Source organism: Vitis vinifera, chromosome 1, assembly GCF_030704535.1.
Source record: "Vitis vinifera cultivar Pinot Noir 40024 chromosome 1, ASM3070453v1".
Taxonomy (NCBI): domain Eukaryota; kingdom Viridiplantae; phylum Streptophyta; class Magnoliopsida; order Vitales; family Vitaceae; genus Vitis; species Vitis vinifera.
Window position 1 is genome coordinate 27,709,257 of NC_081805.1, and position 19,892 is coordinate 27,729,148.

General features: G+C 37.1%; 1 protein-coding gene across 2 annotated transcripts; it reads left to right on the forward strand.

Moving 5' to 3' along the window:
• Positions 1-376: 376 nt before the first annotated feature.
• LOC100266149 (hsp70 nucleotide exchange factor FES1) lies at positions 377-19,639 on the forward strand. 2 transcript variants are annotated; one of them, XM_002268974.5, is made up of 8 exons: positions 377-912; positions 12,363-12,454; positions 15,133-15,283; positions 18,085-18,212; positions 18,390-18,548; positions 18,629-18,814; positions 18,998-19,204; positions 19,280-19,639. In XM_002268974.5, the coding sequence occupies exons 1-8, from the start codon at positions 669-671 to the stop codon at positions 19,298-19,300; spliced, it is 1,188 nt and encodes a 395-aa protein (XP_002269010.2). In that variant the 5' UTR covers positions 377-668; the 3' UTR covers positions 19,301-19,639. The 2 variants fall into 2 exon arrangements, with proteins under 2 accessions (XP_002269010.2, XP_010657763.1); XM_010659461.3 differs by having other exon boundaries at positions 389-912; positions 19,271-19,639.
• Positions 19,640-19,892: the final 253 nt, after the last annotated feature.

A 19,892-nucleotide genomic window follows, 5' to 3' on the forward strand; every position in this document is an offset into this window, starting at 1 on the left:
ATCATCAATCTATACATAAATTTTATATATTTTTTCAAATTGTAATAAAAAGTTTAGGCTAGGTGGTATTTATTTATTTTATTTAACTTTAAATAGAATTTTAATGTTTAATAGTATGAAGTATTTAGTTGTTTTTTTTTGTAATATTTTATTTATATTAAGTATTAAAATGTAAAGAAAAAAATCAAATATTTTAAGTTTTTTAATTAAGTAAAAAATTTATAATAAATCTTGAAAAAGTAAAAAAATAAACAACTTAAAATATAAAAATAAATTATTTTCAACAAGAAATTAAAAAAATAAATATCCTCTTAACTTTTAAGAAAAAAAGTGCAAGATAATATTGAAACGACTACATGATCTTAAATTAAAAAGGAATAATTAAGTTAAATATGATACCGACTACATGTTTCTTGGTAACGAAGGGGTACCCCTAAATCTCAGCCGGGTTTCCCAAGAAAATTAAAAAGGCGTTCCTAAACCACTTGATCAGTGATCGGCATCAACATCAGCGGCAATAAATCGAAGGGATGAGTTTTCCTGGTCCCAACGCTGTGACCTGGTAGTTTCCTGGGTCAATCAAGCAGCGACCATACAGGCATTTCCAATCAAATAATCAATATATAGGAAGCAGCGTCACCGCCTTTGCTTTTGTTCTTCAGAAGGTGATGGGGCGGAGTGCATCGGGCCTTGCTCTTTGGCTATTGCTTTTAGCGTTCGTGGGGGCGGTGATGGCCCAGGCAGACCGCGTCAATAAGTCATCTTCGGGAGGGCTGTTCTGGTCGACGGCAAAAGAGGAGGGGGATCTGATGAGGAAGTCAGAAGCCCAGGAATCCACCGTGGGTGTCAACGACAACGCCGACCTTGACGGAGGATTTTCTTCACTCGATGGAATGTTGCAGTGGGCCATAGGTAGATGGTGCTTTCTTTTTTTCTTTTTACAATTACTCATTCCATTACTTGAAAATTGCAAATTGAATTCGTATCGCTGAATCTGCTCCTCCTTGGAGTATGCCTTTGGTGATTATTGGACAGGAATCCTTAACAATTCAAGTCAGGGGATGAAACTAGAAGAACAAAGTAAAGTGCGGGCAATATTAGGATTCTAATCTTTATACTCCACCAACGAGTCATAAGAAAAATTTTCGCTTGTTTAGGTCCCCTTTTTCTCACATGCAATTTATATTTTGAATATTAACTTCTGTTCTTTTAGCAACTCCAATTCACTTTTTCTGTATCAATAGATTTTTCAAGAAATAAATTCCTTTTTCTTCTAGTAGGCAAATGAGAATTATATTAAAGGATGCCTAATAAAGAAATGGTGCGTAGTCATAATGTAGAGGAGGAAATACGCAAGGAACATGTGTCTTAGGTTAAACGTTAAGGTCCTGCCAATTGATGAATCCTACAAAGAAAAGGCCCTCAAAACTCATAAAACCCTTAAACCACAAAAACAACTATGTGAGAAGTGCATCTTTCAAGCAATTATGGATCGGAATCTATGCTTGCAAAACCTTTACTTTTCTTTGACTTGGACTCCCAGATGGAATTTAACACCCAAAACTACAAGGTGTAAAAGATTTTGGGTGAAAGGAATGCCTGACATGCCTATTTTGGTGCATAATCAAACAACATGTCAGTTTTGACCATTCACCTGTTTACGTCTTCAAATCGACCAGGTGTTACCTTACAACATCTAGATTTAGGGATTTGGATAAAGGTCTATCATACTTGCATACAGTTCGACCACCAAGTATCCTTTTTAATTTCTAACCATCCAACACCATAGAATATGACATCTCTTATAGTTGTTTTCTATGGGCTCTTGATTTTTATTTAGTAACTAGGAAACCGATATATTATAGTTTTGACTTGTTCCCATTTTTTGTGTGGTTCTCAATCTTCAGCTTTTAAGAAGCTCTATAGGTTTCAACTAGATTGATTGGACACTCTTTCTTTGTATTCATATGGACAGATGGTTCTTTTATCTTTTAGCTTTGTTTTTTTCTTTTGTATGCTCATGTACTTCTATAGCTATTTAATTGTATTGTAATAGTAAGCTTAAAGAAGGATGGAGAATCCTTTTTATAGATCTTGATAGCAAAGGTCTCCTACAAAAGAGTTGAAACTACTTGCTTTATGCTTTTTGGCTAACTCATATATAGGTTGATTGACTAACCGAGGAACCAGATGAAATGAACAATTTAGCGTAGCTATCTGTCAAACTTCCATGATCCTCTTTATAGTCACTCTTGATAGAATAATAGCAGAATCTCCTTCTACTTAGAGACTGGAGAGGCCTAAAGCTTTTGTTTGGAATAGACCCTCTAAAAGTGCTAGAATTGTAGCTGTCATTTGCAATAGACCATCTAGAAGTGCTAGAACTTTTGCCTTAGTGACTAAACCTCTCCCATAGGTTTAGAGAAGGCTCTTATCATTGGAAGTATTTTCCATCTTGTTGTCAATACATATAACTTTTCAATCTCAAAGCACCTGTCATCTTCACTCATCTATTTGTATTTCTATGGATTCTTTAATTTCTCTTTGTTTATGAGATGCCAAAATAGAGGTAATAAAAAATCGCTGCACTTAGTTGGCTTTGATGGTTAGTCTGCAATTGTATTTCCATATTTTTTGGTGTATTTTTGCTAAAGCTTTGCTTAATATATTATAATTATGAGCATTACTATTTAGCAAACATATTTCGTCTATTCTGTTTTTTTATTTTTATAAGTGATCAAATTTACTTTATTCTCAATTTGCATCTTTCATTCTTTTGCTTGTAAATTGTAATAATGAGCTGAACTTTTTTTCCAAAATTTGCACTTCAAGTTTGTTCCATCAATTAAGACATTAAAAAGAAATGATGTTTGCATCACAATGAATCCCTTGGCTAGTAATGCCTTTAAGGAAATGTGCTCCATCTTGTATAAAGGAGGAGCTTGGAAATTGGGCTTTAATAGTTGGGAATTCATACAAGTGGATATTGACACTATCATTTCTTCCTTTTTTTTTTTTTTTTGGTTTTTGGTTTTTTTGGGTGGGTTGGGGGGTGGTATCAAGTTAACATACATTTTGTCCATGGGGCAATGCCACCATCATTATAAGGGAGGTCACTTTGATACCCTTCTCTATTTACAGGCTTAGGTACAAAGGGCATTTGTAGGGTTAACCTTCCTACCTAAGGAAGGATTCTCCTCCATTTCCTCTTGCATGGAGAGGAGTAACACCTCACTTTTTTATCCGCATCAACAAAGGGGTTTCTCTATTTACGGGCTTAGATACAATTGTCCCTTTTCTAAAAGTGGTACAAGAAGCTTTTTAGTATATGATGATAAAAGCATGCATCTAAACTATGTTGTCATTTAGCAAAGGGGTATATATGCATGCTTAGCGTGACCTTTGGCCTAATAAAGGGTAAATTGGAGGTTTAATGAAGAGCACACACGTGGTGGTGTAAAACTTATAAAATCATGTGAATAGAGAATTGTTCCACATACATGGTGGTAGGTGTTAACTCCCTGACTCAGACACTGTGTTTCTAAGGGCCTCATGGACAACCACATTACACAAACGAAGGAACCCATGAAAGAGGCAAGATGAAAATGGGGACTATGAAGGCATCATGAGTAGGCAAAGTGTTGCTGAAGGGGGTAACACTTGGGTTGGCATGAGGTGCTGCACACAACATAGCAACGTGTTGCACACAACACCCTCTCACTTGGACATTGCATCGCTAAGGGCCTCATGGGCAGACACCTTGCATCCATGAGGGCCTTGGGAAAGAGAGAACCTTAACGTGCTATGGGCACATAAACATGGCATAAGGGTGGGCACCGATGTGTGGGGTAAATCACATTAATGCATCAAAGATGTGCTAGACTTCTGCTATGGTTAAGGCAAGACACTGATGCAAGCTGATTATCATATACAGGCTACATTAAGGCGTATGATATGGGCCTGACTCACATGCCTAGGGGGCTAAAGACCATATTGACATGGGTCGACTTTCAACAATGGGCTAGACATGATCTTGGATTGATTTGATTAGAGAAGGGTCTGTTTGGTTGAGTTGTAGGTGTGGTTACATGGCACTCGTTGGCCAAAGCCACCTTGGGTGGCAAGCATTGGATTAACAGAAGGAACTTTAGATACATGGTTTTATGGGCTATGAAGACGCATGAAGAGACATCTTTGGCTACAAAGGTGTGTTTAGTTGGGTGGTTATGGCAGTTGCATCATCACCACCCCAAATTGTTGTTTGAATTCAAAATTTAAAGATGTTGCAATCTTATATAAAGGGCTTCATCATTGCAAGACAAAAGAGAGAGTTATTAGATTACAATAACACTATTGTGGGGTTGTTTGTTCTTTGACTTGCGGGAATTTTATAAGCATTGGGACACTTAAGAAAGTTTTGTAATCTTGTAATTGAGTAATACAAGTTGGGAAGGTTCCCATATTTGGTTGGTTGCCTTGTTACTTTGCTTTTGTTGTGGCTATTGGTTTAAGATTGGCTATGATTGAGACTTAGCACCACACACTTAACAAAAAAATTTGTAGCTGATTGGCTGGGTGTGACAAGTGATATTAGAGCATTATAAGAAAATGGCCAGGGGAAGTGCAACAAATCCTTGAGAGATAGGATTTCTCGGTTGGAAGAATTGTTAGGAGAATGACCAAGTGATGATGGCACTGTGGTGTCATGGGCAGAACACACTGTGGGAGAGATTCATGTGCAACAAAATTTGTTGGAGGCTCATTACAAATTCATTAATGACAAGGTGATTGGTTTGAAGGCAGACATCAAAGCCTTGATGGATGACTTTAAGACTACCATCCAGCCTTTTGAAAAAGACATAGCAATCCTCAAGAAGACAGTGTTGTAAGGAACTCCCTTTGGTTTTGAAGCCCATTCCATAATTTGTGTTTCAAATCCAATGGGCTTCAATGGCAATTAGAATGCTAAGGAGTTGGAGAATTTTCTATGGGATATGGAGTAGTATTTTACTGGTGATGCCATTCTTTGGTGGCGAACTAGGGTGGAGGATGATGCAAAATCAGGAAAGCCCCAGGTCACCACCTAGGAGACTCTCAAGAAGGAATTGAAATATTAGTTCCTCCTCACCGGTATCACATGGTTGAGGCTCACGGGGGTTGTGCAGGAATATGTCAAGGAATTCAATTCCTTGATGTTGGATATCATGAATATGTCAAAGAAAGATAAGTTATTCAATGTCATGTCTAGGTTGCAAGGATGTACTTAGACCAAACTTCAGGGGCAAGGGGTGTGTGACCTTCCTGCTGTAATGGCGACAATAGACTGCTTGGTGGACTATAAGAAAGTTTGTGCATCTAAGTTCGAGGGAATAAAGAAATCTAAGGCAAAAGGGAAAATTTCCAAGACGTCAAGTTGGAAGAAATTGAAGTTGTCCTTTGTAGCATCAAAGCAAGTTAAGAAGACCACTAAGTTAGTGTGGCTGACAACCAGAACAACAAGTTATTTTATTTGCAATGGCCCCCATTGTGCCGAAGATTGCCCAAAAAGGGAGAAGCTCTCAACCCTTGTGAATGTGGATAGCAATGGAGATTTTGACTCAAATGGGCCTTTCTGGGTCAATCTTTTTTGACTCTTAAATGTGATTCACGATGAGGCCTCTATATCCAAAAGGGGCTAATGCACTTCTAGCACATGTATGAATGGCGAATGTGTGAAAGCAGTGATGGATAGTGGGGTAACCCACAACTTTGTGGCTAGTAGGAAAGTAACAAAGCTTGGGTTAAAACTAGAAAAAGACATAAAGAGAATCGAGGTAGTGGATAGCAAAGCCTAGTGGGAAATTAGAAGGGCACCTATAGCTTGCTTTGTGTGCCCTTAGATGACTTTAACCTGTTTTTGAGAATTGACTTCTTCCTTGAGGCCTTGTTAGCATTGCTCCCACACCTTGGCAGGTTGATGATATTAGAAGAGATTCAACCTTGTTTCGTACATGCTCTTAGGGGAAAGATTGATGGGAAAGACCAATTTGAAATGTTGTTTGCCATCTAAATAAAGAAAGCTCTAAGGCAGGGGCAAAACACATATGTTGCAGCCTTGATTGAGATAAAATGAGGCAAATCACTGGAAGTCCCATAATGATTGAAATTCTAAAGGAATTCAGAGATGTGATGCTTGAAGAACTGCCTAAGGAGTTGCCTTGCAACCCATAGACCATAAGATCAAGATGTTGTACGGAACTAAGCCTCTTGGGCAAGTCCCGTATTGTATATCTCCTTTTGAACTACTATAACTAAGGACATAAATGAAGGAGTTGCTGGATGTAGGCTTGATCCATTCTTATAAGGGTCCCTATGGTGCTCTTGTCTTTTTGTAGATGAAGCCTTACGACATTGCGGATATGTGTTGATTATAGAGCCTTGAATTAGGTTATGATCAAGAACAAGTATTCGATCCCTTTGGCATTAGAGCTATTTGATAGGATGGCTAGGGTGACATACTTCTCCAAACTGGACTTGAGGTTAGGATATTGGTAGGTGTGGATTGCAAAGAGGGATGAGGGGAAAACAACATGTTTAACCAGCTATGGGTCATCTGAACTCCTTGCAATGCCATTTGGGTGCCCCAACAACATTCTGCAACTTAATGATAGATGTATTATTTGAGTATCTTGACTTTTTTATTATTGTTTATCTGGATGACATTATCATCTACATTTAAACATTGCAGGAGCATGCAAGACGGTTGAGACTAGTGTTCTAGAGACTAAGGTAACATAGGCTTTATGTAAAGAAGGAAAAATGCGAGTTTGCATAAGGGTAAATCACCTTCTTAGGGTATAAGATTAGTGAAGGCTTGATTAAGATGGATGAAGCCAAAGTCTAGGCCATCGGGATTGGATTGCTCCTAGTAAAGTGACAAAATTAAGATCCTTCTTAGGGTTGACAAATTATTATAGAAAATTCATAAAGGGGCTAATCCAAAATAGTCACCTCTTTCCAATCTACTGAAGAAGGATACCAAATGGGATTAGGGTATGAAGTGTTAAATTTTTTTTGAGAAATTGAAACGGGCTATTTTGATAGAGCAAGTGTTACATCTTCTAGACTTGGATCTCTTCTTTAAGGTCCATATAGAAGCATCGGATAGGACCTTAGGAGGGGTCTTGTTGCAAGAAGGGCATCCAATGGCATTCAAAAGTAGGAAGCTTAATGATGCAGAGTAAATGTATTCCACCCATGAGAAGGAGATGATTGTTATTATATACTACTTGTTGTAGTGGAGACATTATCTTTTGGGGAGTATCTTTACAATGTTCATAGTAGATAATGTGGCTATCATCATCACAACTTAGAAGAAATTGAGTCCCAAGCAGGAAATGTGGTAAGAGTTGTTAGCCGACTTCAAATTTGAATGGTTGCATAGGCCAGGGAGACGCAACATAGTTGTTGATGCCTTAAATAGAAAGGATGTGATAGAATATGTGACTACACTATCATAAGAGATCTTTGACTATAACAAAAGGATTAGGTAGGCAGACAAGCTTGATGTAGCTTATGAGAAAATGATGTAGCACGTTAGAGACAAAAGAACTATTACATACTCTCGTCAAAAAGCAATTCAAAGTTGGAGACCGTGTCAAAATAGCTCGTAGAAGGGCAAAAAGAATTTCAAAAACTGCTTGTTAATTCTATTGACATGATCCTTGATGAATTGCTTAATGAAGAGCTAACTAGGTGCAACCTACAACTAGTTCCAAATTATTCGTTGCCTAATTTACTCATCTACCTTATGAATCTTATGAAGTACACAAATTGTAGAAGAAAAGTTGACAAGTTATTTGATAAAATCTTTACTTAAGAAATATTTGGTCTCTTGCTTAGTCCTAACAAGGATAAATTATATGAGTGGTTAGTCATGAGCTTTAGATTGACAAATGCAATAAGCGCATTTATGTGAGTCATGACATGCGTTTCTATTGCCAACATTGAGGAATATACACCTCTAGTTTATACTTCAATTGTTGGTCTTGTTTGCTTGAGCATTAGTGGTCTACTTAGAAGCCCAAGGTGGGCATATTTTAATGCTAGAGATTATGAGGGAGATGATGTTCAGGGTTTCTAGTTGATAAGTTGATCAAGTTGGCATGTTTATTGTAACTAATGGAAGCAGATTGTGGGGTAAGAGGTCTTGAGTTTAGGGTATTGGAATTGCAAATAGGAAACTGGGGATGATTAGTACTGTTGTTGGAACTAACAATGAGAAGCTTCTTTAAGATCCTTTGCATTTGGGATTGCAAGAAATCACTTGGATGGTGAGGGGCTTGTTGTTACTAATTAATTCATAGATGTTTTCAATTGTTTTTTAGACGTGATTGTACAGTTTGAAGATTCCTAAAGCAAGTGGGGCTTCAAGTTATTGGTACTTTTTTATTAGTAATAATGAGATATTATAAACATGCACCTAAGAAATAGCGCATTAAGGTACACATGAAGTATACAATGAGCACCAGCTAAGGCCCTTAAAGGTCAAGGTTGGCTGGTGAGATGATAGAGGATAAGCTTCATCTTTGAAAGGGAAATAGCGTGGATCACTAGCTAAGGCTCCTAGATGATTGCTTAGTGATAAAGAAGGTAAAGAGTGCAGAGACAACCAGGAGGTTTGCCTAGGAGTAGCCACCCTTGAAAGAGTGCATAATAACTCATTGATCGAGCACTCTTATGCTGAAGATGAACGAGGCTAATCAATCTATTGAAGCTGTGGGAAGAAGTGGAAATGAGAATGTTGGCTTGAGTAATGTAAACATTGGTGAGAATCTAATGCCTTGAAAACCTAAGGGTTCCTTCGTAAGGTTTGTCCACAGAGGGTGAGTTAGGGCCTACGCTAATGCTTAAAGGCGTAATCAATGGATAACAAGTGAATATTCCTGTACTACCCCTTGTTGGTCCCGAGGGACAGAGGAGGCTAGGTGAGCCGAAAGATGGTTATCAGTTTAAGAACGCAAGGTGATCCTACTTTTTCAGGGTAAGAAGGGGTGGAGAAAATACTTTTATCTAATGTTTAAGTACCAAGCATTATGGTGCTGAAGTAACCCATGCCATACTACCAAGAAAAGTTCGAACGACCTTTAACAAAAGGGTACCTATACTCGAACCGACATAGGTGGGTGGGTAGAGAATACTTAGGGGTGTGAGACAACTCTCTCTAAAGAACTTGACAAAATAGTCCCGTAACTTCTGGAGAAGGGGTCCTTCCTCATGAAGAGGGTCACAGTGACTAGGGTCGGGCGATTGTTTATCAAAAACACTGGTCTACACACTTTTTTTCTATTTTTCTGTGCTTGTTCTGCATGTGCTTTGCGTGCTATTGGCACTTCCTCAACTTTAAGGCAACATAAAGAGACTTTACTGTCAAGATTTCATTCCTTGAATCCATCCACATTGCCCTATCCTCTTCTCTAGATTTCATTCCTTGAATCTGTCCACATTACCCTATTCTTTTCTTTGTTCGCTATCTTTACTTGTGGTCTAACAAATATTACTCTACATTATCAAGTTCCCAATTGTTAAGATTCCTAGAAAAATAGAGATTCCAATTATTACCCCATTCCCCTAACTGATCCCATAAACTTGCTACCCTAGCCTCTTTTGATAAGGCTAAAGCGTACAAAGATGGAAAAGAGACATACAAAGGCTCCTCCCTACACCACCTATCATTCCAAAACTTCACCCTCCTCTTATTTACTACAATAAAAGATAATCTTCTATTCAAGGTATCCCAATCCTTCCTTATAGCTTTCCATAACCCAACACTATACTCACCTCTCATATCACAAGACCGCTAACCCCTTTCTTCCCTCCCATATTTTCTACTTATTACTTATCTTCAAAAAGCTACCCTTTAAAAAACAAAATGCCAACTCCACTTACACAATAACACTTTATTAAGCAAAGAGGGACTCCTTACTTCAAAACCCCCTTTTCTTTTCTCCATGGAAACAAACGACCTCCTCACTAGATGTAGTTTTTTCTTTGAAGCCTTGACTCTCTACAGGAAATCTCTTTGAATCTTCTCAAGCCTCATTCTAACTTTTCTCAGGATGAAAAATAAAGACATGAAATAGATAGATAAACTGGCTATGTATTTCAGATCAAAATAATTTTTCCATTTTTTAAAATATATTGTCTTTTCCCTGACCACAACCTATTATGAAACTGCTTTTCCACTCCATCCCAAACCCCCACCGACTTGAAAGATGCACTCAGAGGCAACCTCAGGTAAGAAGTTAGAAGCTCGCCTACCCCACATCCCATTTCATTTTTACAACTCCAATTTTCACCCTCCTAACTCTAATCAGCTCGCTCTTATCAAGGTTAATTTTCACACCCAATACGACTTCATACCCTAAGGGCAACTAACTTAAATGAACCATCTGCTCATGAGAAGCCTTACAAAAGACAAGGTCATCATCTGCAAACAACAGATAAGATATCTATTCCCTCTCACCCCCTCTCACCCCCTCTCCCTCCCCACCCTAAGACCTGATAGGTAACCACCTTCATTGCCCTTCTTTAACAAACAACTAATGGTTTCCATTGCTATAACAAATATGTAGGGATAAGAGAGATCCCCTTGCCTCAATCCTCAAGAACTTTGAAAAAACCTAGAAGGGGTGCCATTGACAAGAATCAAGAAGTTTGTGGAAGAAATACACCATTTAATCCAACCTATCCATTTCTACCCAAAATTCATCTTTCCAAGAATTGCTAGTAAGAAGTTCAAGTTGTAAGTACATTATAGAAATACATATAGAAGGTTTGACAGACGTTGTACAGAGCAATGCAGTAATTGCAATTTCTGATTGTTTAGGAGCTGTTAGAGCACAAAGAAATAAGTAAGTGCTTACTTTCCAAAGAAAAAGGGTTGTGGCTGATACAAGTGCAACATGTGAGGCTAGTGGCTGGTACAAAATTGTGTGATTAGAAGCCGATGCAAAAGGTTCAGGTTTAAGATTTCTTAATGATGCAAAGAAGACAATGGGAAGGATGGAACTCAGCTATCAATTATCAACTAATCATGATGATTTATCTCCACATGTTACCACTCTTATAGCAGATTGAAGAGCAACAACTCACAATTCTCTGTTTTACATGGAAGATTTATCTTAGGAGAATTACTTATACATAATTCATTCACATGGAATGATGAAGAAAGTAAGGGTGGAAGGATCAGCTAGGATTCTACAAGATCGTGGAAAGTCACAAAGACTTGAGGTTGAGTTTCCTTTCGAGGTGGGGGGAGTTGACGGGGTTGAGCCTTTAAAGTTTAATCATGAAAAGAGAATGAAGAAACCTAAGTTGATTTAGTAAAAAAATATTTGGGTGATTTTTCTTATTTAGTTTTTTGAAATCAAATTAGTAGTAGTCAAAATTTTCCCTTTTTAGCAAAATTTTGAAAAATTTCTATTTCTATTTTTTGAATAATTTTCCTTTTTTTTAATTCCACTTTTTATGAGATATAGGAGCCCTAGAAAAAGGATTAGAGTCTTAATACATTAATCGAGTCCTACTAGAGAATAATTAGTTGGATGATACTAAATTTTTCCCAATCTTTGCTTTGATTGACGAGACTCCATCCTCTCTTCTAAGTGAGATTCCTTGAAGGTGTTTCCCTTTTTATTTTTTGTTGTTTTTGTGTTTCTTCCTTTTATTTTTATTTTTTTTCTTGCTGCTGTAACCCTAATTCCTGATTTCTTTCCTTGAATCCTAAACTAGTTAAGCCTTGCCTAGCTTTTATTTTTATTATTTTTCTTTTTTATTTTATTTTATTGGTAAGGAGAGAGTATTATATGTATAAAACACCTTAAAAAAAGCACAACAAAGTATACACAATGTATACATTTGTTGGCACAAGAAACAGGCAATCGGAATAGAGAGAGAAGAAAACAAAAACTTGCCTAGCTTATTTGAGTAGGTAACCACATTAGGGTTGTCCCACATTAAGAGGTCCATCTGGAGAGTGCTAAAATTGGCCATCAATATTATCTTCCATATATATTGATGATGGTTTGAGCTACATGTGATTTTAGAGTCTTGCATTTCTTGTATAACTTTTTAGGGCCTCTCTGTATACTTCACATGTATTGAGGTGTATCTTTTGCATGTTGCACTTGTTTTTAGAGATTTATCTTGCCTTCAAAAATCAAGAAAGTAGATTAAGACTTCACGTTAGTAGTTGGGGAATGATTGAATGGATTCCAATTACTCATGTGAAGTGCTTTTACCTCTTATGCAATGTTTTGTTAACTGAAATAATTTGTGTGCTTCTGTTAATAACCTTTCTGTCTTTGTTATCGATAAATCAGGTCATTCTGATCCAACAAAATTAAAGGAAACGGCACAAGATGTCCAACGTTTCTCTCCTAACGAGCTAAAGAAGCGTCAAATGGAAATAAAGGTGAAAATTATTTACGATTTATGGCTCAGAGATTGAAACAAATAAAACTAAGCGTAGAATAATTTGTGCTTTTTGTTCTAAGGTTTTTAAGGGGATTCCTCTTAACGTGTTACAACTTGACTGGTTAGCGGTGTGTAATCCCAATGGGTTAGTCTAACTAGAGTGACTGCTTGTTTTTACTTTGTATTTTCTTATATTTGATTCCTTGTAGTTTTGTTTTTTTTTGGAGGGAGGATTCCTCATCCTTTTCTTGTACTTCCTTTTTATCAATATATTCCTTTGTTGTTTCCTATAAAAAAAAAAAAAAAAAAAATTTGTGAAGCTGATAGTTGGATGTTGGTGCATGATATACATTATGAGTTCAAATCCTACAAACTCAAGTTTTTAGGAAAATTGGTTGTCCAATATGGTATTATAGCCTCTTGTTTAGTGTTCGAACTTCATCACTGCATGTTTATTTTCCCAATTTATAAATCCCACATGTAAGCCCAAAAATGGAAGGTACATGCGAGGAAGGGTGTTACACATTAAAGTGCAAGATATACATTATGGGCCCAAATCCTACAAGCTTAAGCTTTTATGAGAATTGGTTGTGCAAAATTGAACTCATGTTGATCCTTCACCAGTTTGCTCTCCTTTTTGTGCTCTTACTTATTTGACTTATTTGGGGTATTAATATTTGATTCCTATAGCCTTGGATTTAATCCTATTGACATGACTTTGTAGAGTTTGATGGTAATTTTCTTTAGTTTTCTGAAAGATGTCTCATCCTTCTTTGTATCTTCTTTTTTATTTAACAAAGTGAAGCACTTTCTTTCTAATAAAAAAAATGTGGTTTTGAAGTTTTATCTCATGAGTAAAACTATCTCACCCTCCCACAAGCTATAATTTCTTTGAAATTAAAAGAATCCTTAATACGTGAACATGGATTGAAATGATATTTATCTGATTGGTTTTCCATGTGAGATTGTTTTAGATTTATCCAAATCATCCATTGCACGGAGGCTTATGCCTGTGCCATTTGGTATAGATTTTATGAGAAGAAATGTTTATTCATATTATATCATGTGCATTGACGAATTGGCTGTGGAGTTACGGTGTAGAGTAGGGGCCCTTCCTACTGTTTATTTGGGGCTGCCCCTTGGAGCCAATCACAAGGCCACGACTATGTGGGATGGAGTGGAAGAAAGAATGAGAAGAAGGCTAGCCCTTTGGAAAAGACAATATTTGTCAAAGGGCGGGAGAATTACCCTCATGAAGAGCACTTTGACCAGTATACCTATTTATCAATTGTCTCTCTTTCGAATGCCCAAGCTAGTTGCAAAAAGGCTCGAAAAATTACAAAGGGATTTTCTTTGGGGAGGGGGAAGCTTGGAAAGAAAAATCCACTTAATCAATTGGGAGGTGGTGTGCAACCAAAAGGAGAAAGGGGGTCTAGGCATTCGGAAGATTGATCTCCTGAATAGGGCCTTGTTGGGCAAATGGATTTGGAGATTTGCCTTTGAAAAAGAAATCCTTTGGAAGAAGGTGATCGGGGTGAAGTATGACTAAGAGGGTTTTGGTTGGAGAACTAATAAGGCTCGCGGAACGTTTGGAGTGGGGGTTTGGAAGGAGATCTTGAAGGAGACGAATTGGTGTTGGGATAATATAGAGTTCAAGGTGGGAGAGGGGACCAAGGTTAATTTTTGGACTGATCAATGGTGCGGTAATGAGGCGCTGTCCCAAGCTTTTCCCCAGTTGTTTGTCTTGGTGGCCCAAAGGAACGCCTCGGTCAATGAGATGTGGGATTCTAGCTTTGGCCAAAGAGTTTGGAATATAAGATTCTCTAGAAACTCTAACGATTGGGAGCTGGACGCTATAGGAGAGTTGTTTCATATGCTGAGGGACTTGAGGATTTCTTCTGAAGAGGACTCAGTGATATGGAAAGGAGGGGGTCACGGTTATTTTCGGATTAGAGATGCTTACAAGCTGCTGACAGTCCCTAGTGCCATCACCTTCCCGAAAAAGAGTATTTGGGTTGACAAGGTCCCAACCAAAGTTGCTTTTTTTGCTTGGGAGACTACTTGGGAGAAGGTCTTAACTTTGGATAGGCTTCAAAGACGGGGCTGACATCTTCCAAATCGTTGTTTTTTGTGTGGTTGTGAAGAGGAAAATGTAAATCATATTTTTTTACACTGTATAGTAGTCAGGGTTTTCTGGGAGATTGTCCTTGCCTTGTTTAGGGCTAATTGGGTGTTCCCAGAGACAGTCAAAGAGATGTTACTTAGTTGGAGGGGCCCTTTTGTGGGGAAAAAGAGGAAAAAGATTTGGAATTCCATTCTGTTGTGTATTTTTTAGACGGTTTGGAAGGAAAGGAATAGATTAGCCTTCAGGAGGGGCTCCCTAGCTATACAGAAGTTGAAAAATTCTTTTGTTTGTAACTTGTGGAGTTGGGCTAGGGTGTATATGAGAGAGGAGTCCTCTTCGCTTTTAGGTTTTTTGGAATGGTTTGCCGTTCCTTAAGGGGTGGTGAGTGTTTTGTTCATATGTTTTTGCTTCTAGGCTGTTATGTATATTTCCTGTATGCTTTATGACTTTCTGCCCCTTAATATATTTGCGCTCATTTATCAAAAAAAATAAAAATTGGTACCTCATTGTGCTTGCTTGAGATGTCTGACATCTGTTGTGTGTTTACTCAGGAACTAATGGAGAAACTGAAAATGCCATCAGATGCTCAGTTGATGCAAATTGCAATAGCTGACTTGAATAACTCCTCCCTGCCAATGGAAGACCACCATCGTGCACTACAGGAGCTTTTGATACTCGTTGAGCCAATAGATAATGCAAATGGTATTGTACATTTTTGCATTTTTTCAAGAGCTCAAATGCAATGTTTTTTTTTTCTTCTGTCCTTCAGCAGTGTGCATTATTATTTTCTTTCAGTTTACCTTGTGAACTTGGATTATTTGAAGGAGAGATGACTATTTTTAAGTTTTTGCATAGGTTGGTTTGTGTAATTGGGAGATCTCTCAAAATTATCAATGTCTGCTCACCAATAAGCTATGACTTTAGTATTTAGGAAGCTTTCCCAAATGGCGCTGTATTAGAGATGTAATGACAATTATACATCAAAGAGCATAGTTGTAGCAGCCTATTTAGTTACTGCATAAGAAATGATGCATAAAATACAATATGCTTTTCTTATAAATTGAGATATATAGTTGACTTGTTTCACATATGGAATGTATCCTGCAATAAATATGCTATTCATGATACAATATATGCATTGCACAATGATGAATCTTCCAATTTGACTATTTTTAATAGTTCTAAGAAAAAGCAAATTTGAATTTAAAAGATATTTATTGTTTAATATGTACTTTGATGTTAAAAATGAAAGATAAAAAGGAAAAGAGAAGGAAATAATGATCCTATGTGGAAAGTTGAAACATTTTTAACGATTGTTGAAGACATATGTGGAAGACTGAAGCTTAAGGCTTTGGTTCCCTCCAATCTCTGGACTGAAGGAGATTTTGCTATTGTCATTTCATGGGTGTCAAAAAACGAAAGAGGTCCATGGAAGTCTGATGAGCCAACTTCATGAAATTATCGCTAGAGATGTGGGATTCTCTTTTGCTTGGGCTCCAGGTTTAGTTAATCAATTGTTGATTATTTTGTCAAAAAAGGGGCATTGCAGTTGTTTTCTTTTGGTAGGGAATTCTTAATCTCCTTCAGTTTTGTAGCTCGCTTTTTGGGCATATATTGTGTTTTGGACATATATTGTGTTTTTACCTTTTTCATTTGTGTGGCCTGTTTTGCTTTTCTTTTGGAGCTGTATGGACACATTATTCTGGTTTTTATCAGATTTTGTTATTTTTTGAAAGAATTAACAAGGGATGACATGCATGAATGATATGAATGTTAAGCTTGAAAATGCTAATATTTGAAGATCAAAGACTTTAGCAAGATATTCTTATTTTCTCTTTGAATTTTAGTAATTTCCTGAGTTGGTTATATTTTCGGTTTTATTTAGCCAAACTCCATAGTCAATGTGAATCCATGGGTCACAAGTTTTTCTCATGTCTAATTTGATTTATATTTCAAAATGTATTCCTAATTTCAGCCACCTTGGTGTTTTCCTTTAGGCAAGTTGATTATTTCTCATGTGTTATTCCTGTTGAGAGCTTTTATCCCTTTACTAGTGGCTTCGTTCCTCTTGGGTGAGGAAGCATTGGATGACAAAAAGGTGAAGGTTTGGGGATGGAGACAACTAGGAAATAGCACATGGAATAGGATAACGAGTATCAAGGAAATCTCTGTTTGGCACCTATTAATATATGGGATATTTGGACAAAAGGACCAAGATAACTTTGAAATTGGAATAATGACTTCTTATATCCATTCTTAGGAGATATAACCCCTTTTGGACATTTTTACCCCTCTTTGTTTCACTGACAAAATGCATTTCCCACTCATTTCCCTCACATTTCTGCTGTAGAGCTCTCTCTCTCTCTCTCTGTAAGTTTCCCTCTCATTTCCTTTTTTCACTCATTTCCCTCACATTTTTTAATGTAAAACTCTCTTTCTCTCTTCCTGTGAAGTCCCTCCAGTTGAGGCCCCTGGTTCTTGCCCTTGCTTCTTCTCTTACGACTTTGTCCATCTCTTTCTCACTACTGCAACTTCCTTGATCTTTCTCACATCATGGCTTTGTTCGTCTCTCTCATCACCACAACTTCATCTTTATCTCTTATTACAACAACTTCATCTTCATTTTAGCATATAACAAGGTCAAACAAACTTAAGCAACATTTTCATTTCATGTTGCATCATAATCCATTGTGGTTAGGTTTTATTTACAAAAAACTTAACTTCAAGACTTAAATGTGGTTCAAGGCTTTCATTAAAAAACCTGTTGAAAATAAAAAAATTTCAAAAAGATCCCAACACCACCAATTGAAATCCAAGGGTTTGTACCAAAAACACCAACTGAAATCCAGGGACCTAGACCCCAAAAAAAAAAAAAAAAAGTTTAGATCCTATGTACTGGAGTTTGGATGGTGGTTCTATCGGATTGTAGGATCTGACAAGACAAAGTTGGATAAGAGATTTAGCCAAACTTTAGATGTGATCTCATCTTTGAATTTGTAGGGTTAAAATGAAACCACAAAAACCTCAACCAAGAACAAAGAGAAAGATTGAGAAATGAAAAAACTAATACTCCCTTTCTTCAAAGATTTCCATAATAGTAAATTACTATTATGCAAATCTTACATCAGCATTTTCGAAAGAGAAGAATGACTCTCTCTCCTAAAACAGAAGGATGAAATGAGGGAAAATATAAGAGAAAAATGAGTTTAAGAAGAAAGTTTTTTAGGAGAGGGGAATTTTCGTCTAGAAGGGGTTATACATCAGTATTTTCCTGGGAAGAGGTCTGTTTTACAAAATCGGGGGTTATTTGACCCCTTTTAACCAAATATCCCTTAATCTATCTCCTTTTTTTCACAAAAAAATGGTTTTAGAGAGGATCCCTTTTCTAATTATTTGCGTGACAAGTCTTTTCTGATTTCACAATCTTCTGAGTTCTGATTATTGAGCTTGTTTGTTTTTCTTGCTGTATAAACAGCTTACATAATGAATTTTGTGTCTGTCAGACTTGAACAAACTTGGAGGCCTTACTGTAGTAATTCGTGAGCTTGATAATCCGGATCCAGAGATAAGGAAAACTTCTGCATGGATTCTTGGAAAAGCCAGTCAAAATAACCCAGTAGTCCAGAAGCAGGTAGGCAGAGATGTTCTTTTGTGACTATATAAATGCACCTTTAATTATGTAGTTTCATTGCCTTTAACTGTAGTTTCATCTTTACTCTAGATTTCTTGTATTTGAACCTAGCATGTTTCTTTTGCTTCCAAGTAAGTTATGCTCATGAGATGTGATCCATAATACTTGAATATTCAGGTCCTGGAACTTGGGGCATTGCCAAAGCTAATGAAGATGGTAAATTCTAGTTTTGTGGAAGAAGCAACAAAAGCATTATATGCTGTTTCAGCCTTGATCAGAAACAATTTAGCTGCTCAGGAATTGTTTTATGCCAAAGCTGGAGATTTGATGCTTCAGGTGAAGTAACCAAGAATGAATAGAGCACTTAAAAAAGATTTATTTGGGCTGATAGTTGCAATCAATGGTTTGTCTTTTAGGACATACTGAGCAACCCAAGCATTGATATCAGACTACGCAGGAAAACAGTGTTTCTTGTGGGGGATTTAGCTGAGTGTCAACTGGAAAGTACCCATAAAGCTGAGCTACCTTTTTTTAGCAATCGCCACTTCTTAAAATCTGTGGTTGATCTGACTGCATCATCTGACCTTGATCTACAGGAGAAGGTATTTATTTAATCATAAACTTTTTTTTTTAGGTTTGTGCCCTCTGAATCTCTCTGATAGTGAATGCCCATAACCCACACATCAGTTACACACTTTGCTCATTAAAACAGATTCATGAAAGGAGGCTTGGTTTGTTTGATGGTAGGAATTCATGTTATGTTGCTCATGAGATGTATATTGCAGGCCCTCATTGCAGTTAAGAATCTCCTGCAACTCAGGACAACTGAAGCACTAGTTTTCAAGGACTACTGTGATTTGGATGGGGCATTGGAGAGGATGAGGAAGCAACTGCAGCAATTAATGGACGAGGAATATCAAAGAGATTATGTGATGGATTTAGAAAGTCTTTGCAGAGAAGTGGAGCTCATTTTCCATAAAAAACTGGGGAAGGTAGGGACATAAATTTTCTTGGTTTCAGATTGTAATTTGATTACTCTCATTTAACTAAAACTGTAGAAGTGGCAGGTGACACATGTTCCAACATGATGACATCAATCTGGTCTTTCATTAACATAAGTAAGCAAGTCATCTGGACTATAATGTTACTATCCATGTGTGGCTCTTCATCTGTCAGGAATCTGTGCATCAAAGTTATTTTGAGGGAAGTTTTTACTCAGAGAGAAGGGTTAGGTTCTGCTTCAACTCCCAAGTTTGAACTTTAGTTGCTCAGCTTTAGCAAAAAGAAAAGAGGTTGGGCTGTGTAAGTGTTTGATGTTGAAATATGTATAATTTGAATGAGAGGGCATGGAAAGGTGGTTTAATATGATGACATCAGTTCTTTGCAATATTATCCACTATTAAGTAAGGTTAGATATTGGTTCTCAAGTTAGGTCTTGCTCATTGTTTGTTATTTCAGTTTCAGTGAAAATATGGTGTTTTTGTATGAGTGTCTTTTCTGAAAGTACTTTTTGATAGCAGAAAGGATGCACCTCCAAAATGGAAGAAAGAAAAAAAAGGATGGGAGTCAGAAATTACTTGTGGCAAGCTAAAACTGAAGTGCATTTGCTTGGCTGGTTTTAACTTCCCTTTAATATTTATATTGCAAGTTTTTCTTACCTCAAATAAATGTCGTTCGTTA